This window comes from Cetorhinus maximus, chromosome 15 (genome assembly GCF_964194155.1).
Source record: "Cetorhinus maximus chromosome 15, sCetMax3.hap1.1, whole genome shotgun sequence".
Lineage (NCBI taxonomy): Eukaryota > Metazoa > Chordata > Chondrichthyes > Lamniformes > Cetorhinidae > Cetorhinus > Cetorhinus maximus.
The window spans coordinates 21,176,350-21,202,611 of NC_135893.1; the positions used below are offsets into that span (position 1 = coordinate 21,176,350).

A 26,262-nucleotide genomic window follows, 5' to 3' on the forward strand; every position below is an offset into this window, starting at 1 on the left:
CAGACAAGGGTAAACACTCTGGAAAGAACAACATGAGCAAGTGACAGATAGCCCTAGTGGGGGTGGGGTGGGGGGAGGGGACGGTGGTGGGAAAAAAGATCGAAGATAGGCTTAAAGGTGGAGATAAAACAATGAATAAAAATGAAAATAAATTTTAAAAATAATGATAATAAAAATGTGGAAAAAAATAAAAAATAAAAAAATAAAAATGAATATTGAAAAAAGGAGATTTTAAAAAAAAGTGAGGATGGAGAAGAGGGTTCACGGTCTGAAGTTATTGAACTCAATGTTCAGTCCGGAAGGCTGTAAAGTGCCGAGTCGGAAGATGAGGCGCTGTTCCTCCAGTTTGCGTTGGATTTCACTGGAACATTGCAGCAGGCCAAGGACAGACATGTGGGCAAGAGAGCAGGGTGGTGTGTTGAAATGGCAAGCGACAGGGAGGTCTGGGTAATGCTTGTGGACAGACTGAAGGTGTTCTGCAAAGCGGTCACCCAGTCTGCATTTGGTCTCTCCAATGTAGAGGACACCGCATTGGGAGCAGCGAATGCAGTATATCAAATTGAGGGAAGTGCAAGTGAAGTGCTGTGAAAGGGGTGTTTGGGCCCTTGGACGGTGAGGAGGGGGGAGATAATAATGATTAATACTGATCTTTGAAACAAATAATTGAAATCTTAACATTTTATCGGTGGGGTGTGTCTAGTGACATTCAAGCTGTTACAAGTGTGTGCGATGGGCTGCAGGAACCAGAGGGTCTTTTACCTGGATGTTATAGTTCATATGTTAGCTTCCACCACCCATATTTTGAATAATTCAAATTTGGAAGTGATAGTAGTTATTTTCATTGTGACACCTTGAAATAATTAAATTGAACAAGTATCCGTGGAATTTATGGATACAGAAACAATAGGCAACAATTTGCAATTGGACAGAAATCCTTACATCTCAAAGTGCAAGTGGATGCTAAGCAGCAGCAGAAAGCCTAAAATCAAAAAGGACATAGGGAAACGAAAGACACAAATTGAGAAGTGCGTTGTAGGGATTTTCTTTTAAAGCAGAGAGGATAGAGAGAACTGATCCGAGAGGGTAGGAGTGCAGTGGCTAAATAAGGGGCCATTAATAATGGAGTGAAGGAGTGAAAAGCAGCAAAAAGCTTGGTGCTGGATGAGTGGAGGGACCATGCAAGAATTTGAAAATTAGGCTGGATATTTAAGTCAGCTCCCTACAGCATAGGAGCCAAGTGAGACTAACTAAAGGTCGGCACAGTCACGATGGGCTGAATGGCCTCCTCCTGTGCTGAATCATTCTATGAATTTTTTCATGAACCAATCACGGTTCGATATATCTTTTTCTTTAATGTTAAAATCAGGAATATAATAAGTTGAAGATAATGAACGAGAGAGAGAAAGAGTACAAATTTGTATAAAAGTACAAAATTAGTCTAACTTGGAGAAGATGGATGAAAGCAGGGCAAATGAGGACGTGATTTGCAGACTTGAAAATGAGTTGAGGCTTGTGAAGGGCTGTGGAAAGGAGGCTGGCTAGGAATCAGAGAACTTAAACCTGGAGCTTGTGATGCACGAGTTGGGATTTTAAACGGAGGCAGGAACTAAAAAGGGTGTCCCCCGTTTTGACAGCATTAAGCAAAAGAAAATTTGTACTATTTCTCTCTCTCTCTCGTTCATTATCTTCAACTTATTGTATTCCTGATTTTAACATTAAAAGAAAAAAAAAAAATCGAACCGTGATTGTTTCATGAAAAAAATTCATAGAATGATACAGCACAGGAGGCCATTCAGCCCACCGTGACTGTGCTGACCTTTAGTTAGTCCCACTCTCCTGCTCTTTCCCCCAAAGCCCAGCAAAGATTTTCTCCTTCAAGTTAACCCGTGGTGCAGATCCAGAAATTGTCACCCGCAAAGTCTGTTGATTTTAAAATTTAGTTTCCAATTTCTGATATTCCCTTAGCAGCACTTTTCTTTCCCCTGTCGCTGCCCCTAACATGGGTCACGACAACTCCCTCCAAGTTCCTCTCCAGTTGTTTGGAGATACCCTGTACCCTGGCGACAAGCTGGCACCCCACCTTCATGAACTCTTGGTCACAACTGCAGAGAACATTGTCGACCCGCTAATTATTGCGTTCCCTATGACTGCAATTTTTCTAATCCGTTCCTCTCCCACACCTTGGACTGCCTCCTGCTACATGGTGCCAAGGCTGGCATTCTGCCTGTCCTCCATGCAGGCTTCACTGTTATCCTCACTGGTAGCAAGTGTGTGCGCATTTTGGATAGGACCAGTGGCTGCAGGGCATTCAGTTCTACTTCCCCTACTGATTAATAGTTACACTCACTCCCTTCCTCTCCTCTGGCTGTACTCCAGAAAAAACTATGCAACTGCCTGACACAGGGCGGATAGCCTGTAACTTGCTTTCTAGCTTAATAACTTTGAGCCTGAGTGACTCAAGGCAGAGACATTTCCTGCAGATGTGCCAATCCACAAACTCCCACACACGCTGCCTGGTACACCTTCTGTATACCCTCCTGGTGGGGTTTTTTTTAAAAAAAGGGGGGCAATGAATTAGAGGTAAAGCTGCAAATAAAAACATGCAGGAGCTTGTACTTTCAATTGGATCAATTCCTGCCCAGATGCTTTGAAGATCCAGAACTACAACATTCCTGTTATAAACATGCAAAGGGGACAGGATTGTTTGTTTTGCACCTTCATTCGCGCACACACTTTCTTCCCTTTGGGGAATAGTGGGGAAGCATTGGAAGGATGAGCAGGCTGATTATCAACCTGTTTGAACACATGGTTGTGGTAAAGTGGAGTACCACGTACATTTATGAGAATGCAAGTGGACCAACCATGTGACAGTGTTGACCAATAACTGTACAGCACAGGCTACTGGTTAACTGCAAGTCTAGAGCTGGAGGTGGTTGTGGGGGCACGCAAGGATTTAGTGCTCTGCCTCCTGTTGCAATAAACAATCACAGTTTGTTCTTATGTCGGTCTCTCTCCGTTATTGATAGCAAACATCAACCAACAAGTGTACATGAAGGCGCGCAATTTGAGTTTACTCCAATTCATAGACTCAAGACATAAAAAACATGAGCCCACCAACAAGTCCTGGGATGGGACTTGAACCCGGAGCTTCTGGCTCAGAGGCAGGGATGCTACCCATTGCGCCACAAGACCTCCAGGGGGGCAGGATTATCTCCTCACGATGAACTCACGGTAAAAAAAGAGAGCGTGTGTGGGAGTTTGTGGACTGGAGGAAGTGGTTTCCCGGAGTCTTTCAAAACATTCTATTTGCACGGTCAGAACGTGTCTGCTTGCACATCAGACTGGAGGCTGTGCTCTCTGCAGCCACCGAGCTCACTGAAAAATTTAAATCAAATTTAAAAGCACCAGATCCAACAACAACTTGTAAGTACATAGCACCTTAAAAGTGGTAAAATGTCCCAAGGCACTTTACAGAAAGTGTTATCAAATAAAAACTGCCGCCAAGCCACACAAGAAGAAATCAGGGATTCATAGTCCACTCGGCTTTTGCAATTTAACCAGCAGCGTAGAGAGCAACAAGGGCACGAGGAGCCTCCCAAGAAGAAATGAGTTGAATTGAATCACAAAAATGAAGTCCAATGAGTTAGCCTTCACCCATTTGTCTCTAAATTTAACATTGCACTCACCCACATTCTCTAACCCGAGTATTTCTACGGTTCTCGAGAAAGGCAAGAATTTCTTCTGCTCTCTGCTCCTAATCTGACCAAATTACATCTTTTATTCTTTATCCCATCTGCCCCCCCGGCCACTGTCTCAGGCTGAACTGGACAGTTTGAAAGCTCAACATCCTATTCAATCCGAAGCTACATTTTTGACTCCATAACACTTGCATTTATATATCGCCTGTAATATAGTAAACAGGAGCATAATCAGACTAGAATTTGAGCCAAAGATGATGGCATTAGGACAGGTGATGAAAAGCCTGGTCAGAGACAGGTTTTTTAAGCTGTGAACCAAGGATATTGCTATAGCAAAGGAGCTGCCAGACTGGGATAGACTCTTTGTCATAGATCACTGAATTCCACCTCCTACCTCTGCCCCTTCCCCAGTTCATCTGCTGCTGAACCCCTCCCTTCATGTATCTGTCACCCCCAGATTCCACTATTTCAACGTTGTGTGTGTCAGCCTCCTATCTTCCAATCTCCATAAACTTCAACTCATCAAAAACTCTGTCGCCCATACCCAATTCTACTCCAATTCCAACTCACCATCACCCCTGTCCTTGCTGATATACATTGACTCTTGATCCCTTAACACCTTAAATTTAAAATTCTCATCCTCATCTTTGAAGTCCTTCAGGACCTTGTCCTTCCCTTGTCCTTGTCATACGGACTCGAAACGTCAACTGTATCCCTCTCCGCAGATGCTGTCAGACCTGCTGAGTTTTTCCAGGTATTTTTGTTTTTGTTCCTTGTCCTTCCCTATTGCTGTAAACTCCTGCTGTCAAACAAACCACCCCCACCCCCAAACTCTTCATTCCCGTAACTCCAGGCTCTATACCTCCCTCCTTTCAACCTACCGGTGATCATGCCTTCAGTCACCTGGGTCCCACCCTCTGGAATTCCCTCTCTAAATCCTTCTGCCTTTCATTGTAGACCATTCTTAACTCCAAGCTTTTGATTACAGCCTTGTAATATTTCCTTCTTTGGCTTGATGTCCAGTTTTGAGAAGCACCTCTACTTTTCTATATTAAAAGGCAATTTAAATGCAAAGGTGGTGTCCAGAGCCCAACCATCTTCAGCTGCTTCAACAATGATCTTCCCTGCATCAGGAGGTCAGAAATGGGGATGTTCACTGATGATTATAAAGTGTTCAATTCCATTTGCAGCTCCTCAGATAATGAAGCCATCTGCGTCTGTGTGCAGCAAGATCTGGATAAAATTTAGGCTTGGGCTGATAAGTGGCAAGTAACATCCATGGCACACGAGTACCAGGCAATGACAAGAGAGCATCGAGCCACCTCCCCTTGACTTTCAATGGCATTACCATCACTGAATCCCTCACCACCAACATCCTGGGGGGTTACCATTGACCAGAAACTGAACTGGACTAGCCATATAAATACTGCAGCTACAGGAGCAGTCAGAGGCTAGGAATCCTGCGGTGAGTAACTCACCTCCTGATTCCCCAAAGCCTGTCAACCATCTACAAGGCACAAGTCAGGAGTGTGATGGAATACTCTCCGCTTGCCTGGATGAGTGCAGCTCCAACAGCACTCAAGAAGCTTGACACTATCCAGGGCAAAACACCTTGCTTGATCGCACTCCATCCATCACCTTAAAATTCCACTCCCTCCACCACTGATGCACAGTAGCAGCCGTGTGTACCATCTACAAAATGCACTGCAGAAACTCACCAAGTCTCCTTCGATAGCACCTTCCAAACCCACAACCTTTGCCACCTAGAAGGACAAGGGCAGCAGACAGATGGGAACACCACCACCTGCAAGTTTCCCTCCAAGCCACTCACCATCCTGACTAGGAACTATATCATCATTCCTTCACTGTTGCTAAATTCCTAGAACTCTTTGCCTAACAGCACTGTGAGAATACCATCACCATCGTGGACTGCGGCAGTTCAAGAAGGCGGCTCACCACCAATGTTCCCTCTCAGATATGTGGCCGTGCAGAAAGTCAGAAGTCATCACGGAGCTGAACACAAGTCAGCTCCTTTAAGATATCGCTTGTATACGTGCAAAAAAAAGGTTTCGCACACTTAGATGAATAGGACATGCACAGCAACAAAAATTAGAGGTGCTCATCACCAGCTTCTCAAAGGCAATTTGGGATTGCAGTAAGTGCTAGCTTTACCAGCAATTCCTGCTGCATAGAAACCGTACACTCTCCACACACACAGCAGAATAGTTCTCACTAAACATTACAGTGATATTGTGTAATTATTAACTCACTCAGTGTAGACATCACAGACAGAGTAGAATCCACACTGAGAATGTAGCAAAGGGACAAAAACTAGAGAGAGCCCAGCAGGAGGCTCACAGTGTGCCCAACAACAACAACTTATACTTATATAGCACCTTTAACATAATAAAGCATCCCAAGTTGCTTCACAGAAGCATTATAAAATAAAACATGTCACTGAGGCGCAGGAGATTTTAGGCCAGATGTCCAAAAGCTTGGTCAAGGAGGTAGGTTTTAAGGAGTGTTGCAAAGCGAGGCAGCGAGGTGTAGAGAGGGAATTCCAGAGCTTGCAGCCTTAGGCAATTGAAGACATGACCACCAATGATCAAGCAATTAAAATTGGGAACGCTCAAGAGGCCTGAATTAGAGGAGTGCAGATATCTTGAATGGCTGTGGAGCTGGAGGAGATTACAGAGACACTGAGGAGCAAGGCTATGGGGGGTTGGAAAAAAATGAGATTTTTAAAATCGAGAATAATAAATATCACAGACTCTCTTAAGTGGCGTCTCACTCGGTCTTGCCTGGGGGATCAGTGACAAATATAAAGTACAGGCAACACCGCAATTACAAGATTCCCATCCTTGTTTAGAAATTATTAACTACTGCCTAGTGGAGGGTAAGATGCATCAGTACTGGATATTCAAGGGCTTTGCATTTATTCTGAATTTACTGTAATTTTAAAAGTTTTGTCATGATCCAAAACTACATATATCACTATTGGCACATCTATAATCACCAGCAACAAACCCACCCCACCCCACCCCCATCCCCAGTGAAACATGACTCACTTTTGAAATATGCCAATCAGCTTCTTTCTGTTTCTTATGGGCTCCGAGTCCTCCTCAAACTCCTCCATCTCTTTGCCAAGGAAGACCTCCTGGTGAAAATCCTTGTTCAAGACACCTCCTTTCTCCAGCTTGAGGCCGTTCAGGTGGTTCGGCGGCTGGATCTCGTTCTCGTCCTTGCTGATGCCCGACTTCTCCTTCCTGATGGCCGAGTTGTTGGCTGGCCGGGCGTAAACAGCGACCAGCAAGAAGACACACAAGGAGCCCAAGTAAAGGCTGGCCAGGACCGACTTGACCGAGGTCATCCTCAGAGTGTGTGTGGGTGGGTGGGTGTGGATGTGAGCGAGGAAATAACAAGGGCCGAAATCAACATGCACTGTCACAAACTGCGTCAATTTTCAGGTACCTGTCATATCAGCCTTGACACAGAGAGATTCACCCCCCCTCCTGGAATTAACTGGGGGGGGGAAGGAGAGAGAATGTGTTCGTGTCCCCACGACCTGACTCTTTTGTACACGTGGCTGTCCCAGATATTTCAGCCGCTCTTACACGTGAAAACCTGCAATACAAAAGGATTGCGAACAGGAAGCCGAGCCGAGTGATTAAAATAAATAACCCATTGGGAGAACTGCTGAACAAGATCTGACTTCAGTGAATGAGGAAGTACCTGCTTTGGGTCAGCTTCTCTCTGGCTCTCCCTAGCCTGGATGACTTCACTTTCTCGCACTGTGCACCCACCAGCAGCCTTTGGGGAAATGACTGCACTCAGCCAGGTTGGGTTTGGGCGCAGCAGGAACTTTAATTTAGAACGAAAACAGAAAGTGCTGGGGCGGGGAGGCGGTGGTATTATCACCGGACTAGTAATGCAGAGACCCAGCACAGTGCTCTGGGGACCTGGGTTCGAATCCCAGCATGGTAAATTCAATAAAAATCCAGAATTAGAAGTGTGTTGAAACCATTGTCATAAAAATCCATCCGGTTCACTAAGGAAATTTCCTATAAGGAAATCTGCATGTCCTTATCTGGTCTGGCCTACATGTGGCTCCAGACCCACAGCAATGTGGTTGACCTTTGAATGATGGCAATTAGGGGTGGGCAATAAATGCTGACCTAGCCAGTGATGCCCACATCCCATGAACAAGTAAACTCAGCAGGTATGCCAGCATCTGTGGAGAGAGAAAAACAGAGGGTTTCTCATTGGGCTTGAAATGTTAACTCTGTTTCCCCCTCCACAACTGCTGCCAGACTTGCTGAGTTTTTCCAGCACTTTATGTTTTTATTTCAGATCTCCAGCATCCACAGTATTTTGCTGTTATTAACTTGCATTTATCTATCGCCATTAAAGTAATAAAATGTGCTAAGTTGCTTCACAGGGGCATTTTATATACATATAAAGCCACATAAGAAGACATTAGAGCAGATGACCAAGAGCTTGGTCAAAGAAAAAAAAGTTAAAGTTGAAAATGACTGGCACTGGTCCAAACTGGTCTTGTATACCTTAAAATGGAATTCCAGCTCAGAACAGTACCAGTCATTTACAAGTTTTACTGTTTTTCTTTCCCTTTAAAGGAGAGAGGCAGAGAAGCTTAGGGAGGTAATTCCAGAGCTTAGGGCCTTGACAGCTGAAGACGTGGCCACCAACAGTGGAGCGATTAAAATCAGAGATGCTCAAGAGGCCAAAATTAGAGAAGCACAGGTATCTTGGAGGGTTGTGGAGCTGGAGGATATTACATGGATAGGGAGGGACATGGTAGTGGAGGGATTGGAAAACAAAGGATGCGAATTTCAAAATCCAGACCTTGCTTAAACTGGAGCCAGGGTAGGTCAGCGAGCACAGGGGTGATAGGGGAACAGGACAGTGCAAGTAAGGAGAGCAAGAGTTTTGAATGACTTCAAATTTACAGAGGGTAGAATGTGGGAGGCCAGCCAGCAGTGTATTGGAATAGTCAAGTCTAGAGGTAATAAAGGAATGTGTAAGGGTTTCAGCAGCAGATGAGCTGAGGCTGGGCAGAGTTGGGCGATGTTACAGAGGTGGAAGTGGGTGGTCTTCATGACCATTCATGACCCACTTTCATTCAGCCATCCAAAGAGATTCTAGTGACCTCTACCCCTGAAACCCAATTACTTCTTTAAGTGACTCCACAGTTTTTGACACCACTACTTTAACTGGAAATATATTCTACATATTCACTGCTCTTTTGGTAAGGGAGTGTTCCAACTCGAGTCAAAGCCATTTCTGGAGGTTTGATCACGTGGTGTGCTGACTATGTGACGTGTGATCACAGGTGATCGCTCTCCTTTTCTGGCCTTGGACTCAGGTTTTGAGTGAATGTGACATCTCGGAACTGGTCCCTCTATCAGAATTGATCGACCTGTACTTGGACTTCACACATTCAAACTAGGCAGCACAGAGTGACCAGAACCAAACCGAGAGATTGCACAAAGGGCAGTGAGCTGGTGTCACTGGGCACATTATCCTAAACTCAGCTCAGCACCAAAATCAAATGACATCCTGAGATCATATTCAGTAAAGGAGCTTTCATCAGAATCGCAGTATAGCAGGAGGCCATCTTCTGCCAGTGCCAGTGATGGCACTCTGTCCTGTAACACCATTCCCCTTCCTAAGATCCTTTGATATACCTCCTTCTCAAATACTTCTCGCATTCCTTTTTGAACAGGAGGAATTTCCCCCCCTTTGGTGTTTAAGTACTGCCCAAGAAAGACTTCTTCATATTAAATCACTTTAAATGATATTTCAGTCTCTACTTCAATAGCTACATGGTGAAGCACCCCTATGGTGGAATAGCCTTCAGTCCAAAAACCTTCCTTATTGGCTGTCTTCCAGCAAAAATCCTTGTTTTGTCCCCGTGCTCCCCATTCTCACACCAGTGGAAACCATCCAACACTAGTGTATACCAAAACAAAAACAAAAATACCTGGAAAAACTCAGCAGGTCTGGGAGCATCTGCGGAGAGGAGCACAGTTAATGTTTCAAGTCCGAATGACCCTTCAACAGAACATACCAACTGGGCTCAGTTGGTCGCACTCTCGACATTGGCTGTGGGTCTAAATTCCACTCTAAGACTTGAGCACAAAAATTGAGGCTGACACTTCAGTGTGGTACTGACCTGTCAGAGGTGTTGTCTTATGGATTAAACATTAAACCGAGGCCCCATCTGCCCTCTTAAATGGATGTAAAAGATCCCTTGACACTACATCAAAGAAGAGCAGCGGAGTTATCATTGATGCCCTGGAAATTATCTGTCCCTTGATCAACATCACAAAAACAGATGCTCCAGTTGTCATGGGAACTTGCTGTGTGCAGATTGATTACTGTGTTCTGACATTACAAAAGTGGTTACACCTCAGAGCTACTTCATTAATTGTAAAGTGCTTTGGAATGTCTAGTCGTGAAGGGTGCTATATAAATGCAAGTCTTTCTTTTTACAGTAAGGTCCCCAACTAAGTTTCACTTACCCCTTCACTGGTTGCCCTGCTCTTGGTGCTGCTCCCACTCACCACATTGCAGTAGCTGCTGCTCCCAGCTCTGCAGGTCCCCACACACACCCCTTTCGTTTCCCCCTCTTCTCCCCTCCAAGCCCCAATTCCACCTGACCTCTAGCCCCCTCCTGTGATTTCTGACCCCTTCCACCCCCCCTCCTCCCCCACCACCGACCCCCCCCCACTGGTTCCAGTTCTCTTCAGTGACAGTGGTGGCTGGTGGGAAGGAGGAGGGCTGTGGGGAGGGGTGATGTCACTGAGTTGGGCATAGAGTGTGGATGGCAGCTGCTGTGGTGGGAAGGTTGGCAGCCTTAGTATGAAGATGAATTCCCGTTAATCGTCCTTCTCTCTTTGAATCTGTGTGCCCTTCAGCTCCTGAAGCTCAAATTCAATGACTATTGTGGGTTAATTTTCTCCATCAACCTTCTACTCCTCTGTAAGATCACCTCTTAGTCACTTCCATTTCCTCAACTGCTTGCAAACTCAACACCCTATTTGACCCTGAGCTGAGCTTCCAATCCCATATCCTCTCTATCACAGAGGCTGCCTTTGTAATAATGCACATCCCCACCCCTGCCTCGGCTCATCCGCTGATGAAACCTCCATCCATGCTTTTGTTAGTATAGATTTGATTATTCCAATGGTCTCCTGGCTGCACTTCCATCTTTCATTCTTCATTCACTTAACCTCATCCAAAATTCTTCTGTCCATATGCCAAGTCTGGTGTACCTCTCACCCATGTGCTTTCTGTCCTACTTTGGTTCCTGGTCCATCGATGCCTCCATTCTAAACTTTCTCAACCTGGTATTCAAATTCTTCCATGACCTTGTCACTCCCTATCTTTGTAACCTTCTACCATCCTCCAAGATCTCGGTGCTCCTCCAATTCTGGCCTCTTACTCATCCCCAACTTCCTTCACCTTACTGTTAGTGTCTATGCTATAGGCCCTAAGCTCTGGAATTCCCTCCATAAATTTCTTCACATCTCTCACTCTTTTAAGGAACTCCTTAAAACCTATCTCTTCGACCAAGCTTTCAGATAGCTGCCCTCAAATCTCCTGCTTTGGCTCAGTGTCAATTTTCATCTGATTATGCTGGTGTGAAACTCTGGGGACATTTTACTACTTCAAAACTGCTACATAAATGTAAGTTATTGTTATTTTACCCAGACTAAAAAGCTTAAGTATCTTGAGTCATAACATAATGAAATAGGGGATCAGCCTTATGCCCTTTTGCTGGATGGCCTCCAGAGGATGAATGTCTTTGTTTCATGGCAGCCAGAGCAGTACATAGTAATCAATATGGCACTTTGATCATTACTACCTCTGACACACACTCTATGTTGTTCAACATTTTATTGGCTTTGTTGATTGCTGCTCTGCATTTGTTGGACATGTTTAACATTGAATCAACGAAAACTCTGGATCTCTTTCAACTTCATCCTTAGATATTTCAACACCTTCTTAAGTGTACGCATGGCACCTAATATTTTCTTACTATGTGTAGTACTTTACAATTGTACACTACATTAAATTTCATTTGTCATTCTTCTGCTCACTTACTTACCTTGTCCAGCTCGCTCTGCAGTTTGAGTCCTCCGTAGGACAAGGTGCAGACAGATTGTTCTTACAAGTTAAGCAAGATGACCCAGTACAGTGGGCTAGTGCATGTGTGTTCTTTGTTTTTGTAACAGTTCATGAATATAAATGTTACCAAATGTACCATGAGACTCTTATCATCCTCACTTCTGCTTTTATCTACCTTTGAATAAAGCAGCTTATATTTCATGTTAGCTCAGTCCTTTGTCAGAAAGATTGTTGTGCCTTCAATCTGCTCCAGGTCACAAGGGAGGCTCATTGTTACAATCTCAGGTAGTAGCTATAGGGCACAGGGAATTCTGTAAAAGGAAATAGCCATTCAGAACATTTAAGGGAATGACCGACACCATTTAACCTGACGAGGTATCTACAACAGGCCAAAATCGCTAACACTCACATTGGATTTGCTCTCATGATGTCATTCTCTTCCAGTTCAAAAACATGTTGATGGTCCTTATTGGAGGCCCAGGAATTGTGTTGTTCTCTCCTCCTCCTATCTCCATTTGCCTACATTAATTACTTCAGTGGCCAGACTTAAAAGTAACAAATTGCTTTGTGAATTGCTATGGGATATCCTGGTGATGTGAAAACCTCCTTGTCTAATCTAGTTGAGACTCTTGCTGGTCTGATTATTCATCCACAGCCAAGTAGTTAACTCAATCTCATTGTCAAAATATTTTGCTTTTCATTTCATTCTGCATTTTAAATATTTAACGTGCCTTTGGTTGACAGGTGCTATTTAGTGTCCTGACCAAAGCCGCCACAATTGATACAATCTCTGGATTTTTATGTTAGTTATTTGCTGGGTTCAGTGTCACGTGTCACTATTTAGGCTGATCTGGTAGCGTCTATAATCTTTGTCTTGCCCATTGTCTTGATAGACTTTAGTAGGAAATCTGGCTACATAGCAGCTCCCAAAGTGCTGCTGGCCCTAAAAGAGGGTGTAATTTTTGTTAGCCAAGAAACGAGCCTTTGCTGACCAAATAATAGGTGCCAAGATAAATTTGGGCAAAATTGTCCCATTTGAAGGTGATCTCTTAAAATTGTAATTGCAGGAGGTGATTTGAAGGAGGGTGACTGTGCAAGTTGCATGGAGGGAATTGCCCGATTGAGTCAATACAATCACCTAAGTCTGTCGCGGTGGATGAAAGCAAGGAAGATGTTTGCTGGTGTCAGGGGGACAGCAAGAGGGTCTCCATCTTTGTACACGTTTCCATTGGGGCCCATCACATGTAGCACAAATCTAAGTTGTAAACTGCAATTCTCTCAGGAGGGTTTCATTTAAACTCACTTCCAAGGCATTCTATCCTGAAATACTTATAACAACTTCTAGGAACACAAGGGACGGGAATTTTCCTCAGGCCTGTTCCACCATTCAATTAGATCACAATCGACCTGCACCTCAACTCTATTTTCCCCCATTCATGCTATATTCCTCTTACTCAACAAAAATCTATCTGTTTCAGCCTTAAAAGCTTGAATTAAGTCAGCACGCACAAGCTCTCTGGGAGGGAGGAGGGGGAAAAGTGAAAAAGAAAATTTCAACTATGCTTTGTGTGCAAAAGGCACATAAATAAGCAACACACAACGATCAACACAAATGGGTCTGCATGGTTTTAATTTATTGACCATAAATTGTGCAATATTTAAACACTATCTTCTTGTCACAGCTTTTTACATAATGATTCCAGCATTTTTAAATAAATACACCATGACAATGTTTTTTTATTGATCATAAAAATCACTGCATAATATTTCAACAGAATTACGCAAGAGCCTCTGTGGAATTCCTTTCCAAGTCCACTTGTCCTCCCCCATTGCACCACTGAAAATCTGAGCTCTAGTAATGAGAACATAAGAGGAGCAGGAGTAGTCAGAAGGCCCCTTGAGCCTGCTCCACCATTCAATTGGATCATGACTGGTCTGCTCATGGTTTCAACTCCACTTGCCTGCCTGCCACCACAAACCACACCACCACCACCCCCCCCCCCCAACAATCACCCTCGACTCCCCTATTGTTCAAAAATCTGTCCATCTCTGCTTTGGAATATATTCAATGGCTCAGCCTCAACTGCTCTCTGGAGCAGGGAATTCCAAAGATTCATGATCCTAGGAGAAGAAATTCTCTCTCATTTCTGTCTTAAATGACCAGTGCTAGTCGAGGACAGGCCAGGGACTTTGCACAATGGATTTGTACAGGTTTCAGTTGGCTGCTGTTTACGGGCAGTCACTCGGGCACAGGCTGCCCATGGGCAGAGTGTCTGCTTCATCATATGCTGAAGGATATGTGCATTAGCAATGGTGATGGTTAGTTGATAGCCAGGCACTGGCGTGTGGAGAATAAACAGAACTGATCACACCGGGAGTGGTGTAGGCAGAGAAGAGCGAGAGTTACAAAAATGGGATGAGAGAGAAATGGTGAATTCGTGGGAGGGTACCAGACAGAAGAAAGGTAAAATTAGATTTTGGATCAAATCATAAGCTGCATGATCAACACCTCTGGCTGTGAAATGTCATGGGAACATCCAAGGTAATTAATCTTTTTTGTATCTTTCCAATTCCATTTATTCTACATGGAAGTTGTAAATTCACAATTTCATAGATTTAGGAGCTGTATTTAGGTCCTTTAAAAATGAAACAATTGAATAATGTGTGATTTAAATAAATGCATAGCATTAATAATGCAAAAGAACATTTCAAAAATTCACTATTATTCCTTCTCTTGCTCTGAAATGCTGAGGTCTACATATTATATAGAGTATTAAACTTCTACACTCTCACTACATTGACAAATACAAATGCAACATTGTAACTCTACAGCCGACAAGTAACTTTGAAAGATTCCAACAATACCACAAAAGGAAATAAAGCTTCAAGTACTGGAATTTAACCTAGTGACTGATAATAGAAATGATTTGTTTTAGCAGTTCGATGGTAAGAGCCCTGGATGCAAACACTGGCAAGGATGAATAGCATTTTTGATTAGATCTGTTTTATAGGAAGAGACCTGTATGAGGTCATTTTACAAATTTACCATCACTCGCTGAGGGCAGCTCTGTGGGCATGGCACACGGTTTGTCCAACAATTATTTGAAAATGATGAGGTTCCCCGACAGAAGTGTGGAGGCAGAAAATTCTGCCAATAGCGGATCTCCTAAAGCACTGCCCTCAGGAAGCGAACTATCCTCAGAGAGCTTCTGAAACTCAAATCAAGGTGGCAGAAGTGTGCGGCTGCAGGTGTGACTGTGTGACGGGTAACTTTCTTAGAAGGAAGGTCCCATCGAGATGCCACCAAAAGACATGGTGGTGCCCAAAATAAGGAAGGCACACTATCCATGGCAAATTCATCACAGATCACCAGTTCTCAGGTCTGGATGAAGGAGAGACTGTTTTGTTACTCATTTTAAAAGTCACTCTGGATGGAAGGTTTGTTGAGCATTATTAACCAGTACTAGGCTTTATTACCAGAATTATATGCTGCCTTCATAGAATACTAATAAATAATAGTTAATTTTAATTCATTCATATGGTTTACTCTCTAAAGCATTGTTCAGTGAGAGGAAATATCAGGAATAGCAGCACAGTGAATGACACAGCACTCAGAGAGAGGTACACAGTACAAGTCCATCAGCTGGGCCTTGCTGAGTTAAATAAGTGCGTATATACAGTTTAACGTTTCCAACACAAGACAAGAAGCGCAAGAACTCAAGCCTTGATTTACATGATCTTCTCAAGTTGTGCGAAAGCAGAAGCACATTTGGAACAAACAATGATCTTCCTAATCTATGCATTCCGAGACCTGTGTCTAAGAAAAATGTTTGCTAGGTCAAGGTTCCAAGACACAGTGATTCATTTGTTTTTGTATTATTTGTCCATTCTGGTCCCAATGTAAAAGCTTTCTCCTTGGGGCTGGCCACTTTAATTGTAAGTTCTCAATGAATAGTAAAGGATGTGATTTGTCATGGGAAATTCCACCAAAAATTACTCAGCAGTTTTGCATAAAAAAACTACACACTCCCCAAAATGGTGTCCACATTGTCTTTTTCACCCATGTGGCCAGCTGTGCTTCTGAAATTGTCACCAATCACAGCCCTGGACCGTAAATGTGCAGACCAGTGCTCAGAGTACACAAGGTATATGTTTCCTGATATTTAGCCACTGAGTAACATAACTTACCAGACCCTGCCTGTCATGTCATTGATCAAAAGGTGCTTGTGTGTGACGGAACTCTCCATTTCAATGGTCATCTGCTACGTGAGACTTGGATTGCAACAAGCAAGCAGCCTGATTCTAATTGGAAGGCAGCAACATGAACAATACTCTTGGACTGGACAACTGTAATGGATTGGAATTGTGCACTAATTTTTGGCATTAGTTAAAAAAAACACAAAAACAACCTAGCTCAGATTGCCTCTCCAAGCTCAAATACCGATTCTTTTTACTTGGCATTCTGAGCAGAAGCAATGACATTTTCAAAAAAAGAATAATTTACTTCTGCACAAAATCACACTGGTTATAAGAATCATATGTTGTTCAGTACTGTAACAAATCTGTATCTTTTCTCAATTTGGAAGGTTCTCAATTTCTTGCAAATACACGTCTGCAGAACGGTAAAATGTCAAACATGGATACTCAGAATTTTTCTGAATGTTTTATATTTACAGCACTGACTAGGGGAAAATATATCCTCAGGATTAAGTACAGTAGATTATTATAGGACACACCAGGATTGTTGCATGTTGCCTAACACTGTTAATCGTCAATAATAACAATTTCTAAAGCACCTGAACTATTATTAAACCAAAAAATGTTGACTCCGGGTGGTGGAAATCGGCCCAGCAAAAGCCTGGCACTGACGGGTTCTCACTGCGGATTCTCGTATTTCCAGAGAACAGAATGGAGCTTGGTCTCCTACAGCTGAACCAGCAAAGCTACTTTTTCCCCCCAATGCCCAGCAAAGCTCTACTTCAAAGGTGAAACGATTCTGCAGCTAGCTAAAGAGCAAAGCACAACAATACCAGCAGCTAATCACACAACACCAGGACTCCAGACACAGGCAAACAATCTCCATGCAAATTTAGTTGGACGAGTTCAAAAAAATCCTGTATTCTAAATTGTTAACACAAAAACTGTACCTGGGTGACTATTTTTAAAAGGTTAGCAAGGCAGCAAAAGGTCAGGGAAGGTAAAACACTTCCTAGACATTCTCAAGTTTTTTTTTTAAAAAAAAGCCTTTTTTTGCAACTCTTACTTCAGGAAATGTTTCTTCCTGCTACCTGGTCAGATGAGGGAGAATTCTAACTAGTACCAGTTAGATGGGAGCAAGCTGTGATGAAATACATGGCTTGGAACCACTTTAAAGGCTTCTACTTATATAAGCAGCCTATAAATCTATACACACACACACACACACACACACAAACACACACACATACTTATGCACAACACAGGCATACAGATACATATGTATATACATGAATACAATAAAATTACTTTTACTATAATGGGATTACACACAAATCCCAGAACTTCAGACTCTTGTGCAATTAAATACAACGTACTGTAAGACCGATGGAACTATCTGGGAACTCTGCTCACGTTGCCATAATGAGATAGGATTAGGAACACCAGGTGTTCTTCGGTGTTTCCTTCGCACAGGGAAACAATGGGAGAAAAAGTGTGACCAAAATTTAAAACCCAAACAGGAATTGAACCCTTGGCACTACAATGAGCTAATCCGTACTCTGATCAGGGAGAACAGCAACTTTGTGCTTTCTGGAGAAAAACCACGCAAGGTACAAGTTTTAATCTCTCGAACTTGCAGACTTGGTATTAATGTTACGGTCAGAAGTACTGAGTAGGTGCCATGTCGATGCTGGAGCTCCTTTCAGGAGAAATGTCCTGCATTAACATCCACATTACTGTTTCGAAATCACCATGCAGATCTCACTGTCTCCTCCTCTCCGGCGCTACGTTGTAGTGTCAGGGTATGCCATCTTTCCGCTGGCAGCACTGGGATGGTGGGACGTACCAATCATAAATATAAGACAGTCGCGCTTTAATTTCTTCTTTGCACAGTTTCCCTTCTCTTTGGAGTGTCTGATGCTTTTCCAGCATATCCTCAATGCTCTGTTTGTGCGTCACAATGTACTTGTTATTGCACCCGCGCGATTTGTACTCTGTATCAAACCGTGGATCATGCAGGCGTTTGACATCTACTGGTGCTAGCCAGGCCCCCAAAGAGACATCTTCACTCTGCCACACCTTCAAATAATCAATGTTAATTCGAATATAGTGCACCAAATCAGCAGACAGAATATATCCACCCCCCAGAGCATAGGGCAAGTAATAGTCGCACAGAACCCAAGTGCTCTCCTTCCATTTTCCCCCAGACTTAACCCTTCCTCGTCCAGAAAAGAAACCCCAGTAGAGTTTCTTTGGCTCTTTTGCCTTCAGTTCTTCCTTAATGATATCTAACCTGGCAAAAGTGTCATCATCTGCTTTCAGCACAAACTTACAGTCAACGTTTTGGTCTACCCAAGCATACATGTGAAGGATCTTGTTGGTAAGGTTTTCATAGGAGTCCTTCAAGCCCGGGAGCAGCAGGAGATCACGGTGCCGAGCATTCTCTTGCTCCAAATTTTGAACTTCCTCTGCCGCAAGCCCACTGGTGCCGATGGCAAAGTAAGGGAGGATTTCCGGGTCCCGGTTGGCCAGCCACGTGCTCCTGATGATGCTTCTCCTCTCGGTGTACTTGGGGCCAGTGGTGATCATCAGCACAAGGAAAGCAGACAGGCCTTTGGTTCTGCTGTGGCCTTGACTGTCGCTCCGTCTTTCGACCCCATGAGGTAAGCCCGGGGATTTCAATGTTTCCGATGTGCATTTCGCCAAGTAAAGCAGCATCAGTGCAAACAAGGAGAGGGTTGCAACGCCAAGAGCTGTTTTGTGGCGACAGACAAGTCGAACTAGATTCATCGTGCAAATGCTTGAGTTTCTGGAGTGCTTTCAGCTGGAGAGGAAAAAATAGAAACAGATAAAGGTTAAAACAAGCAGGATTGTTTCACGTTAATAAGTAGCTTGATTCCTTGCAAACAACCCACAACAGCAAGCGTACCTTTGGCTGTATTTGGTGATAATGCAACCATGCCATGGCTCCTATTAATTACTCTCTGAAATGAATTGCTTGATTTTCCCGATTTCATGTCTGTTACTTATTTTGATTTACCTTCTGATAACAGCAGCTTGTGTGAGCAGCATCAACTAATGTGATGTAAATTAGTTGAAGAGACAGGCAGACACGTAAATAAAACAGGCTGATGGATACCGGGGAGTAAATTACAAGAAATTACCTTGCTCATGATTTCTAAAATAAGTGTCTATGCAGGCTTGAAATTAGCTTTGAGTCCTCAGTCCTCTTCCCTCTCACAAAAAAAGCTTAAACATTTATCATTTTTGGAAGAAATTTAGTGTATTGCTATTCTTGGAAGCTGTTATCTAAATAAGCAAGGAGGCACTTCTCAGTAAGACAAATTAGCAGCTACCCTGTACCTGAAGGGCATTGCACTACAAGTCAAAGCAAGTTCATTGATGTTTACTCTATCTAATGTAGATAGGATCTACGTTATGAATAAGGATTCAGCTGTTTATCACAGGAGAAAAGACCTGAGAGGACATATGATTCAGGTTTTCATCGAAGGATATTGATATTGTTTAGGTATATCTTGTACAGGGAGCACAGAATTACAAAATCAACAAGCCTTGACCAAGATTAGAAATTTTGGTGCACAAGTGCAAAGAGCGGTTAACCCCAAGTCAAAGGGCTGTCTTAAAAAGAAACTGGATCAATATTTGTTGAGAATGCAGATCAGGCTCAGAGAAAGTATGTCATTGTGCAAGAGCTATGGAAGGAGCAGACTTGATGAGCTGAATAGTCCTTTCTTGCCCTTATCATTATCTCACAGGAGGGAGAATGTCAACATAATGGCTGACATTTAAAAATCCCCTGCATTAATGCAATGTTGAATGATGTTTATGAGAAGCCATCACTCCTCTATTGTTGTTACTGCAGACTTGCCCGGGAAATATTTTGTCATTAATTTTTGGGACCTGATGTGCTGCCACCGATTCCCTGGATTATCTTGACACACCAGCCAGAGCTTTCAGTCAGCTTCTCTCAGAAGAAATGGTTTTAGAATGGAGAATTCCATGTACAGCTGAGGATGAGTTAACCAATGTGCAAATGAAAAAGAAGGCCTCGCATTTATATAGCACCATACACAGGACATCACAAATCGCTTTGTATCCAATGAAGTACTTTGGAAATATAGTCACTGTTACGATACAGGAAACCGCAGCTTCACTCCATCCCTCCTCTCCCTATGGTGATCCTGCTAATTGCACTGATGTGAGAACAAAGATTAAAAAAAAGACTATTTTCAGATTGGAGGTGAAAATAGGCTCTTGGTTTGTTACAGCACTCAGAGTTAATGCTACACATCTGTGTAGAATTCAGACTAAGTGTTAGATCAGTACTGGGAATCCAGTATGAAAAGAGAATGCATTGGAAGGAGGTTAGGATTAAGTGGGTGGTGGGGTAGAGTGGTCTATCAGGATCATGAGGTCGCTGGTTAAGGATGTAATGCGTGGCTGTGCACAGCCCAAATGGCGAGTTCAAATCACACCACTATGCACGAGGATGTGAAACCAGGCTGGATTAGAGTCCCAAGATACCAACTGGGTGGCTACGAGAGTCAAGCCCTCAGCTCAAGGTCCTGCACACTACTGTTGTGGAGAGGAGGACAGGTGGTCCACAGCAAGAAATGGGCAACCAGGCATCCATAAACAGGCTGGGCGGGTAGTGTGTGCTCTCAGTACTGGGCCTGGGCAGTGAGCATTGTATAAGGGGTGCTGGAAACCTGAAAATAGGGTTTGAAACTGCACAGAAAATGAAGAACAGAAGTAATCAGTTCCACTAGTGTTAGCTAACTTCAGAGCTGAAATTAAAGCTGATGTTGACTGGGTTCTCCCCGTTATATATATGATATAATAAGCATGACTCAAAAAATCATGTCATAATCCAGACAGGAAGCACACACCATATGCGAGACTTATATAAGATATATTGCCATTTGGCCCAACCAGCCCTTGCTGGTGTTTATGCTCCATTTGAGCCTCCTCCCATCTTTCCTCATCTAAAGGTATCATTACAACTGTCTATCCCCTTCTCCCTTATAAGCTTGTCTAGCCTCTTATACTGTTTGCTTCAACAGATCTGTGATCAGGAATTGGGCTAGAGAACTGCTGCGATAATGTTTTGAAACCATCATCCCAGTGCCTTTTACAAATAGTTTTAAATCATTTTTATAGTAAATTGCGTCCTTTTCTGTGGTTACATGAAAGTTACAAAGGTCAACTCCATTTAGACTCAAAAACAATTCTGTAACAGAAGTCAAACTGCAATGTTAATAAGGTCACTTTAACAGATGGATTCATTCAGGTCTTAAGAATTCAGCATAAAACTGCTGATCTTGGCTCCTCTCCCAAGTGTTCAAATGTTCCGAATCAGTGCTACTCCAGATTTTATGGTCTTCGATGCGATACTATTTTCCGTAGGTTGGAAGGACTGTCATTGCTACAAAGATGGATTAAAATTCTCAGAACAAATGGCCCACAAATTAAATCAGGGCTTCTTAATGCTGATCACTGCAGCTTTAGGATTTCACACCTGTGTTCAGCAGGCACCTAATAGTGACCAGTCGGTTCACTAGTGACAGACACTAATGGCTCTGTGCTGCCAAACAGCAGTCCCAACACTCCTGGTTTGAAGCCCTCATTGATTCCGATGCTAAATTTTTCAGTTACATTGCACACCAAGAACCTTCTTATTAAATGTGATCCTATGTCAGAGCAGCACTGTATTATTCTGTGAACTACAGCTGCATAAGTATTCACAAACACATTTTTGCTATTCAATGCAGCAAAATAATATCAGTCAGCATATCACCCCTAATCAGGTAACAGTAGTCACATTTGGCTCAGCAACATGGCAATATTCAATACAGCACTATTATTACTCTACAGTACTAAGCAGCATTATTCAGTGGAGCACAGTATTCTGCTATGGAATTGAAAGCAGGCTGTGTTTTTGATGAAAAGGTTATGGTGTCTGATGTTCAGCTTGGGGTCAAATAGGACACCGAGTTGCAAACAGTCAGGTTCAACCTCAGACAGTGGTGAGGGAGAGGAGGATAGAATCGATGGCAAGTGAATGGAGCCCATGTCGGGGGTCTAAGATGATGGCATCAGTCTATCCAACGTTTAACAGCTTATCCAATGCTGGATGTTGAATAAACAGTCTGACAGCAGAGGCAGTGGAGAGACAAGATTGAGGCAGAGCTGTGTGTCAGCAGTGTACATATGGGGCCTGACTCCATATCTTTAGATGATGCCACTAAGAGTCCGCATGTCGTTAAGGAAAGCAGGTCAAAGATAGACCTTTGAAGGGTTTGAGGGGTAACTGGACAGCGTTGCTGGAGATATTGTAACTATAATTGGAAAGATAACAAAAGAGCCAGGCAAGAGCAGTTCCACTCAGCTAGACAACAGAGGAGAGGCACTAAGGAGAGTGCAGCTGACCATGTCAAAAGCTGTAAAGAGATTGGGAAGGACGAGCAAGGATAGTGCATTGTAGTCGAAGTATTTTTTTTGTGTCTCTGATTAGGGATGTTTCAGTGTTGTGAGGGGGCAAAGACCAGGTTGGAGAGATTCAAACGTGTCTTGTACAAAATATAGTTATGAATTTGAGAGGTGACAATATGTTGAGGGACTTTGGAGAGGAAAGGGAAGCTGGGGCTGTCACTTGTAAAAATACTTCACTCACCTGAATAACAATAATACTGTATGAGCCTGAACAATAATACTGGACCTCCCCAAATAATACTGAACTGTTCTGAATGATATGCCTTGAATAATATTGCAGTAGACTGAAATATCACATCGCACTGTTCTCATGAAAGGTTGTCAGTCTGAAATGTTAACTTTATTTCTCTCTCCACAGATGCTACATCACCTGCTGAGGACTTCCAGCATTTTCTGATTTGATATTAGCTCCTCAGGTTTAAGGAGACAGTTGACAGTGCAGTAAAAATGGCAGGGTTATCTTTTCTCTACAGAATGATTTCAGAACAGTGAGTGGCTTTGGCAAATGAGGGGTCCGGTAATGAGTGGCTAGTTACAGGAGGAAATGGGGTTGGTAAGGGACTGGGGAATGGTTGGGGGGGTAGTAGAGAGATGTGGGTGGCAAGGGCTGCTGATGGCCCTGTATGTGATTCAGAAAGTAAGAGTAGGGGCAACGTCGAGGTGGGAGGCGTGGGGGGGTGTGTGTTGGGGGGGTGTAGGTGGGGGGGTTACCACGACTAGGGATAAGAGTTTATGCTGAGGGAGAAAAACCAGAGAGTGGTAAAATCAGAAGAGGCCATGAGTCAAGATGGAGATTGAAACCACTGAGAACGATGCATAGTTCAATGCAGAGGAGAGGAGGGAGGTTACCTCAGTGAGATACTCAGGTGGGGTGGTAGAGAATGAGGGTTTTAATGGCAGCGAGAGCACTGGAACAAGATGAGGATTCAGGACTATTCACCACAGTGACAGTTCAGTGTACTGCAATATTATTAACACTGCATTATTATTCAGAACAGTTCAATCAGTAATATCCAAGGCACATTATTATGTAGGTGAGAGTATTATAATTTAAAACATTACCATTCAGGAAAGTGCAGTTCCATCATTTAGGACAATATTATTCAGGACACTGCAGCATTATTATTCAAGTGAGTGAAGTATTATTTGAGGCGCTGTGGTATTATTTAAGACGTTATTATTCAGTGGACTTAGCTGTCAAGTATTATTTAGAGCAATGCAGTATTGAGCTAAGCATAATTATTTAAGACAATGTAGTGTTATGATCATAGGGCATTATTAATCAAGGCTGCACAATGGTGGGATATTATTATCCAGTGCTGTACAATATTATTATTCTGCATAGCTCAGGATTGAGTAACTTCGATGAAATGATGGAGGTTCTGCTACTTACCGCTCCATTGAATTCTGAAGGAATGGGACCGATTGCCCGACGGAGGCCGTCGATCATTCAGAGAGGCTGCAGAGCGGGCCCGTCCAGCGCCTCTCTCACAACCGCGGCTGCTGCCACCTCCTGGGCCGCGATCCCTGGGGAAAGGCGCAGCAGCGACACCATGCCCGCAGGCGGGAGCCCGGCCGACATGAGGGGGAGGGGGAGGAGGTGGAGACTGGGTTGTGGCGGAGGGGAGGCGGGGCGGGGGGGCTGTGACGTGATGACGTACACCCGCGCAGTGACGTGACATTTTCGTCGCACTGGCAGTTTGTTGGGCGGGGGTGCGCTGCGTGCTCTAGCTCCTCCTGTGGCTCGGAAGAGCCACTGACTGAATTTCCTCTCTGGAACAACAATAACCTACATTAGTATAGTGGTGGAATATTTTATTTTTTAATCACTCCATCATTGGTGGCTATACCTTCAGTTTATGCCCTAAACTCTGGAATTTCGTCCTTTCTAAAATCTACTTCTTGGCCTAATCCCTCCTGATGTTTACTTTTGTAAAGTGATTTGGGATATTTTGTGATAAAGGTGCTATATAAGTGCAAGTATTTGATGTATGTGGGTGCCGTGGGCCCAGCTTTTCTGCATTTTCGGCCCCCAAGGTCAAATGCTTTCCATTTTATTCTTTCAAACCAGAGCTAGATCTGTTTCTGCTTGGGGTGGACTTCAGTTCTTTACTCAGGGAATTCAGGGCCAGAATGATCTTCTGGACGAAAGACTCCAATTCAGTCCATGAGATAGGCCAGAGAGGAATATCCCAGAGTGACCCCCACCACCTCATTCCCCCTGCCTTTGTTTTTTTCTGGTTGTTTGCCTCACCCAGAAGATCATAGGGTTTGTGTGAAGTGGAGATTGTGATACACAAGGTATCACAATTGTTTGCGACAAGCTAGTAGAACAGAGGGTGAGCACCTATTTGTCACTGTTCTTAATATATGTTTTTTAAATGACCTGAAATACATTTCCATGGCTGCTGTTCCCTCCATTTTGGTTAAGCAAGATTTTTTTGAATCCTTGCTGGTAGTGTGAAAACTGGGTCCCAAGAACGTGGAGCTTGTTACCACAAGGAGTAGTTGAGGCAGTTAGCATACATATATTTAAGGGGAATCAAGATATGTGCATGAGAGAGAATGGAATAGAAGGATATATTGATATGGTGAGATGCAGTAGGAGGAGGCTCATGTGGCACATACGTGTAGACTTGTTGGGCCATGTTTCATTGTGTGGTCGATGAGGTTTTGGGTGTTGCCTATTCTCCCAAAGTATGCTGCTTGAGTCTGTAGTTTCTCAAAACCATTACTCTTTATTCACAGCAAATATTTATACATTTGGACCTCTATATGAGGCTGGAGCTTCTCCTACTTCTCTGTCTTGTGACCTGACATCATTATTACATCAGCATCATGTTAACCCTTTATTCTATATCTCCCCCCAAGTCTTTATCCCTATCATATTTGCATCCTCCTACATCTCCCCCCAAAATCTCAAACTTCACAGGGTTATTCTCTGAGGTGGCATGACCAATCTCCCTGATCATGTTCTGACATCCTTTTGAGGCTGAGGATCTTCTGCACTCTCACTTCAGTTGGTGTGAATGTTCTTCTCCTGGGTGACTGTACAGCTTGTAGTGAGTCTTTCTTCTTCATCAGGATCTGAGTAGGAAGCCCAAGTTTCTATTGGCTTTCTCTCCTTACGTTATCCTGGTTTGTCTCAATCCTGTACGATCTTGGTTGTGAAGTTTTTTCAATGAATGTGCCTTCCTTCTGTTGGTCTCAGACCCATACTCTCACCCTGGGCTTCAGCACTGGAAAGTTTCTGGAGTGGACGCTATTTCAAAGGACAATCTACTGAAACAATAACAATCAAATGGCATCATAAATGTGGTCAGCAGTCTGGATTCTTTGTCCAGAGGCAATTGCCAAAATCCACTGTTCGCATCCAATTTAGTAAATTAAGTACTCTTGGCTAGTTTGACAAGGCTCTCATCCACTGAGGCCATTAGGTAGATGGCACATTCCACTGATTTGTTTAGTTGAATTAAATCAATGCAGATTCTTATAGAGTCATTTGGCTTTGGGGCGGTAACCCTTCCTGAACACCATTTTATTGGCATGGCGACTGGTGAGATAACCCTTTGCTGCTGCATCTCTTCAATTTTACCTTTGACTTTGTCCAAGAGTAGGTGAGTGACTTTCTTCAGTGTAAAGAGGCAAACTGGTTTAGCATCAGCTCGTAGGTGATATGGTACTTGGTCTTTAGCTTCCCTAG

General features: G+C 43.4%; 2 protein-coding genes across 3 annotated transcripts in view; both read right to left on the bottom strand.

Moving 5' to 3' along the window:
• Positions 1-7,420, bottom strand: part of sdf4 (stromal cell derived factor 4) — a 78,408-nt gene extending 70,988 nt beyond the window's left edge. The window contains exon 1 of one of the 2 annotated variants that reach the window (XM_078558059.1): positions 6,767-7,420. In XM_078558059.1, the coding sequence (XP_078414185.1) occupies positions 6,767-7,068 (302 nt within the window). In that variant the 5' untranslated portion in view covers positions 7,069-7,420. The remainder of the gene's footprint in view (positions 1-6,766) is intronic. The other variant, XM_078558058.1, reaches the window with a different exon arrangement.
• A 6,049-nt stretch (positions 7,421-13,469) lies between these two features.
• On the bottom strand, positions 13,470-24,158 carry b3galt6 (UDP-Gal:betaGal beta 1,3-galactosyltransferase polypeptide 6). The gene is made up of 2 exons (XM_078558006.1): positions 23,953-24,158; positions 13,470-18,870 (listed from the first exon to the last, which is right to left on the bottom strand). The coding sequence occupies exon 2, from the start codon at positions 18,834-18,836 to the stop codon at positions 17,844-17,846; it is 993 nt and encodes a 330-aa protein (XP_078414132.1). The 5' UTR covers positions 18,837-18,870; positions 23,953-24,158; the 3' UTR covers positions 13,470-17,843.
• Between the last annotated feature and the right edge of the window lie 2,104 nt (positions 24,159-26,262).

Excerpts from the sequence above, each read along its gene's own strand:
- b3galt6 (XM_078558006.1), bottom strand. The coding sequence starts at position 18,836 with ATGAATCTAGTTCGACTTGTCTGTCGCCACAAAACAGCTCTTGGCGTT.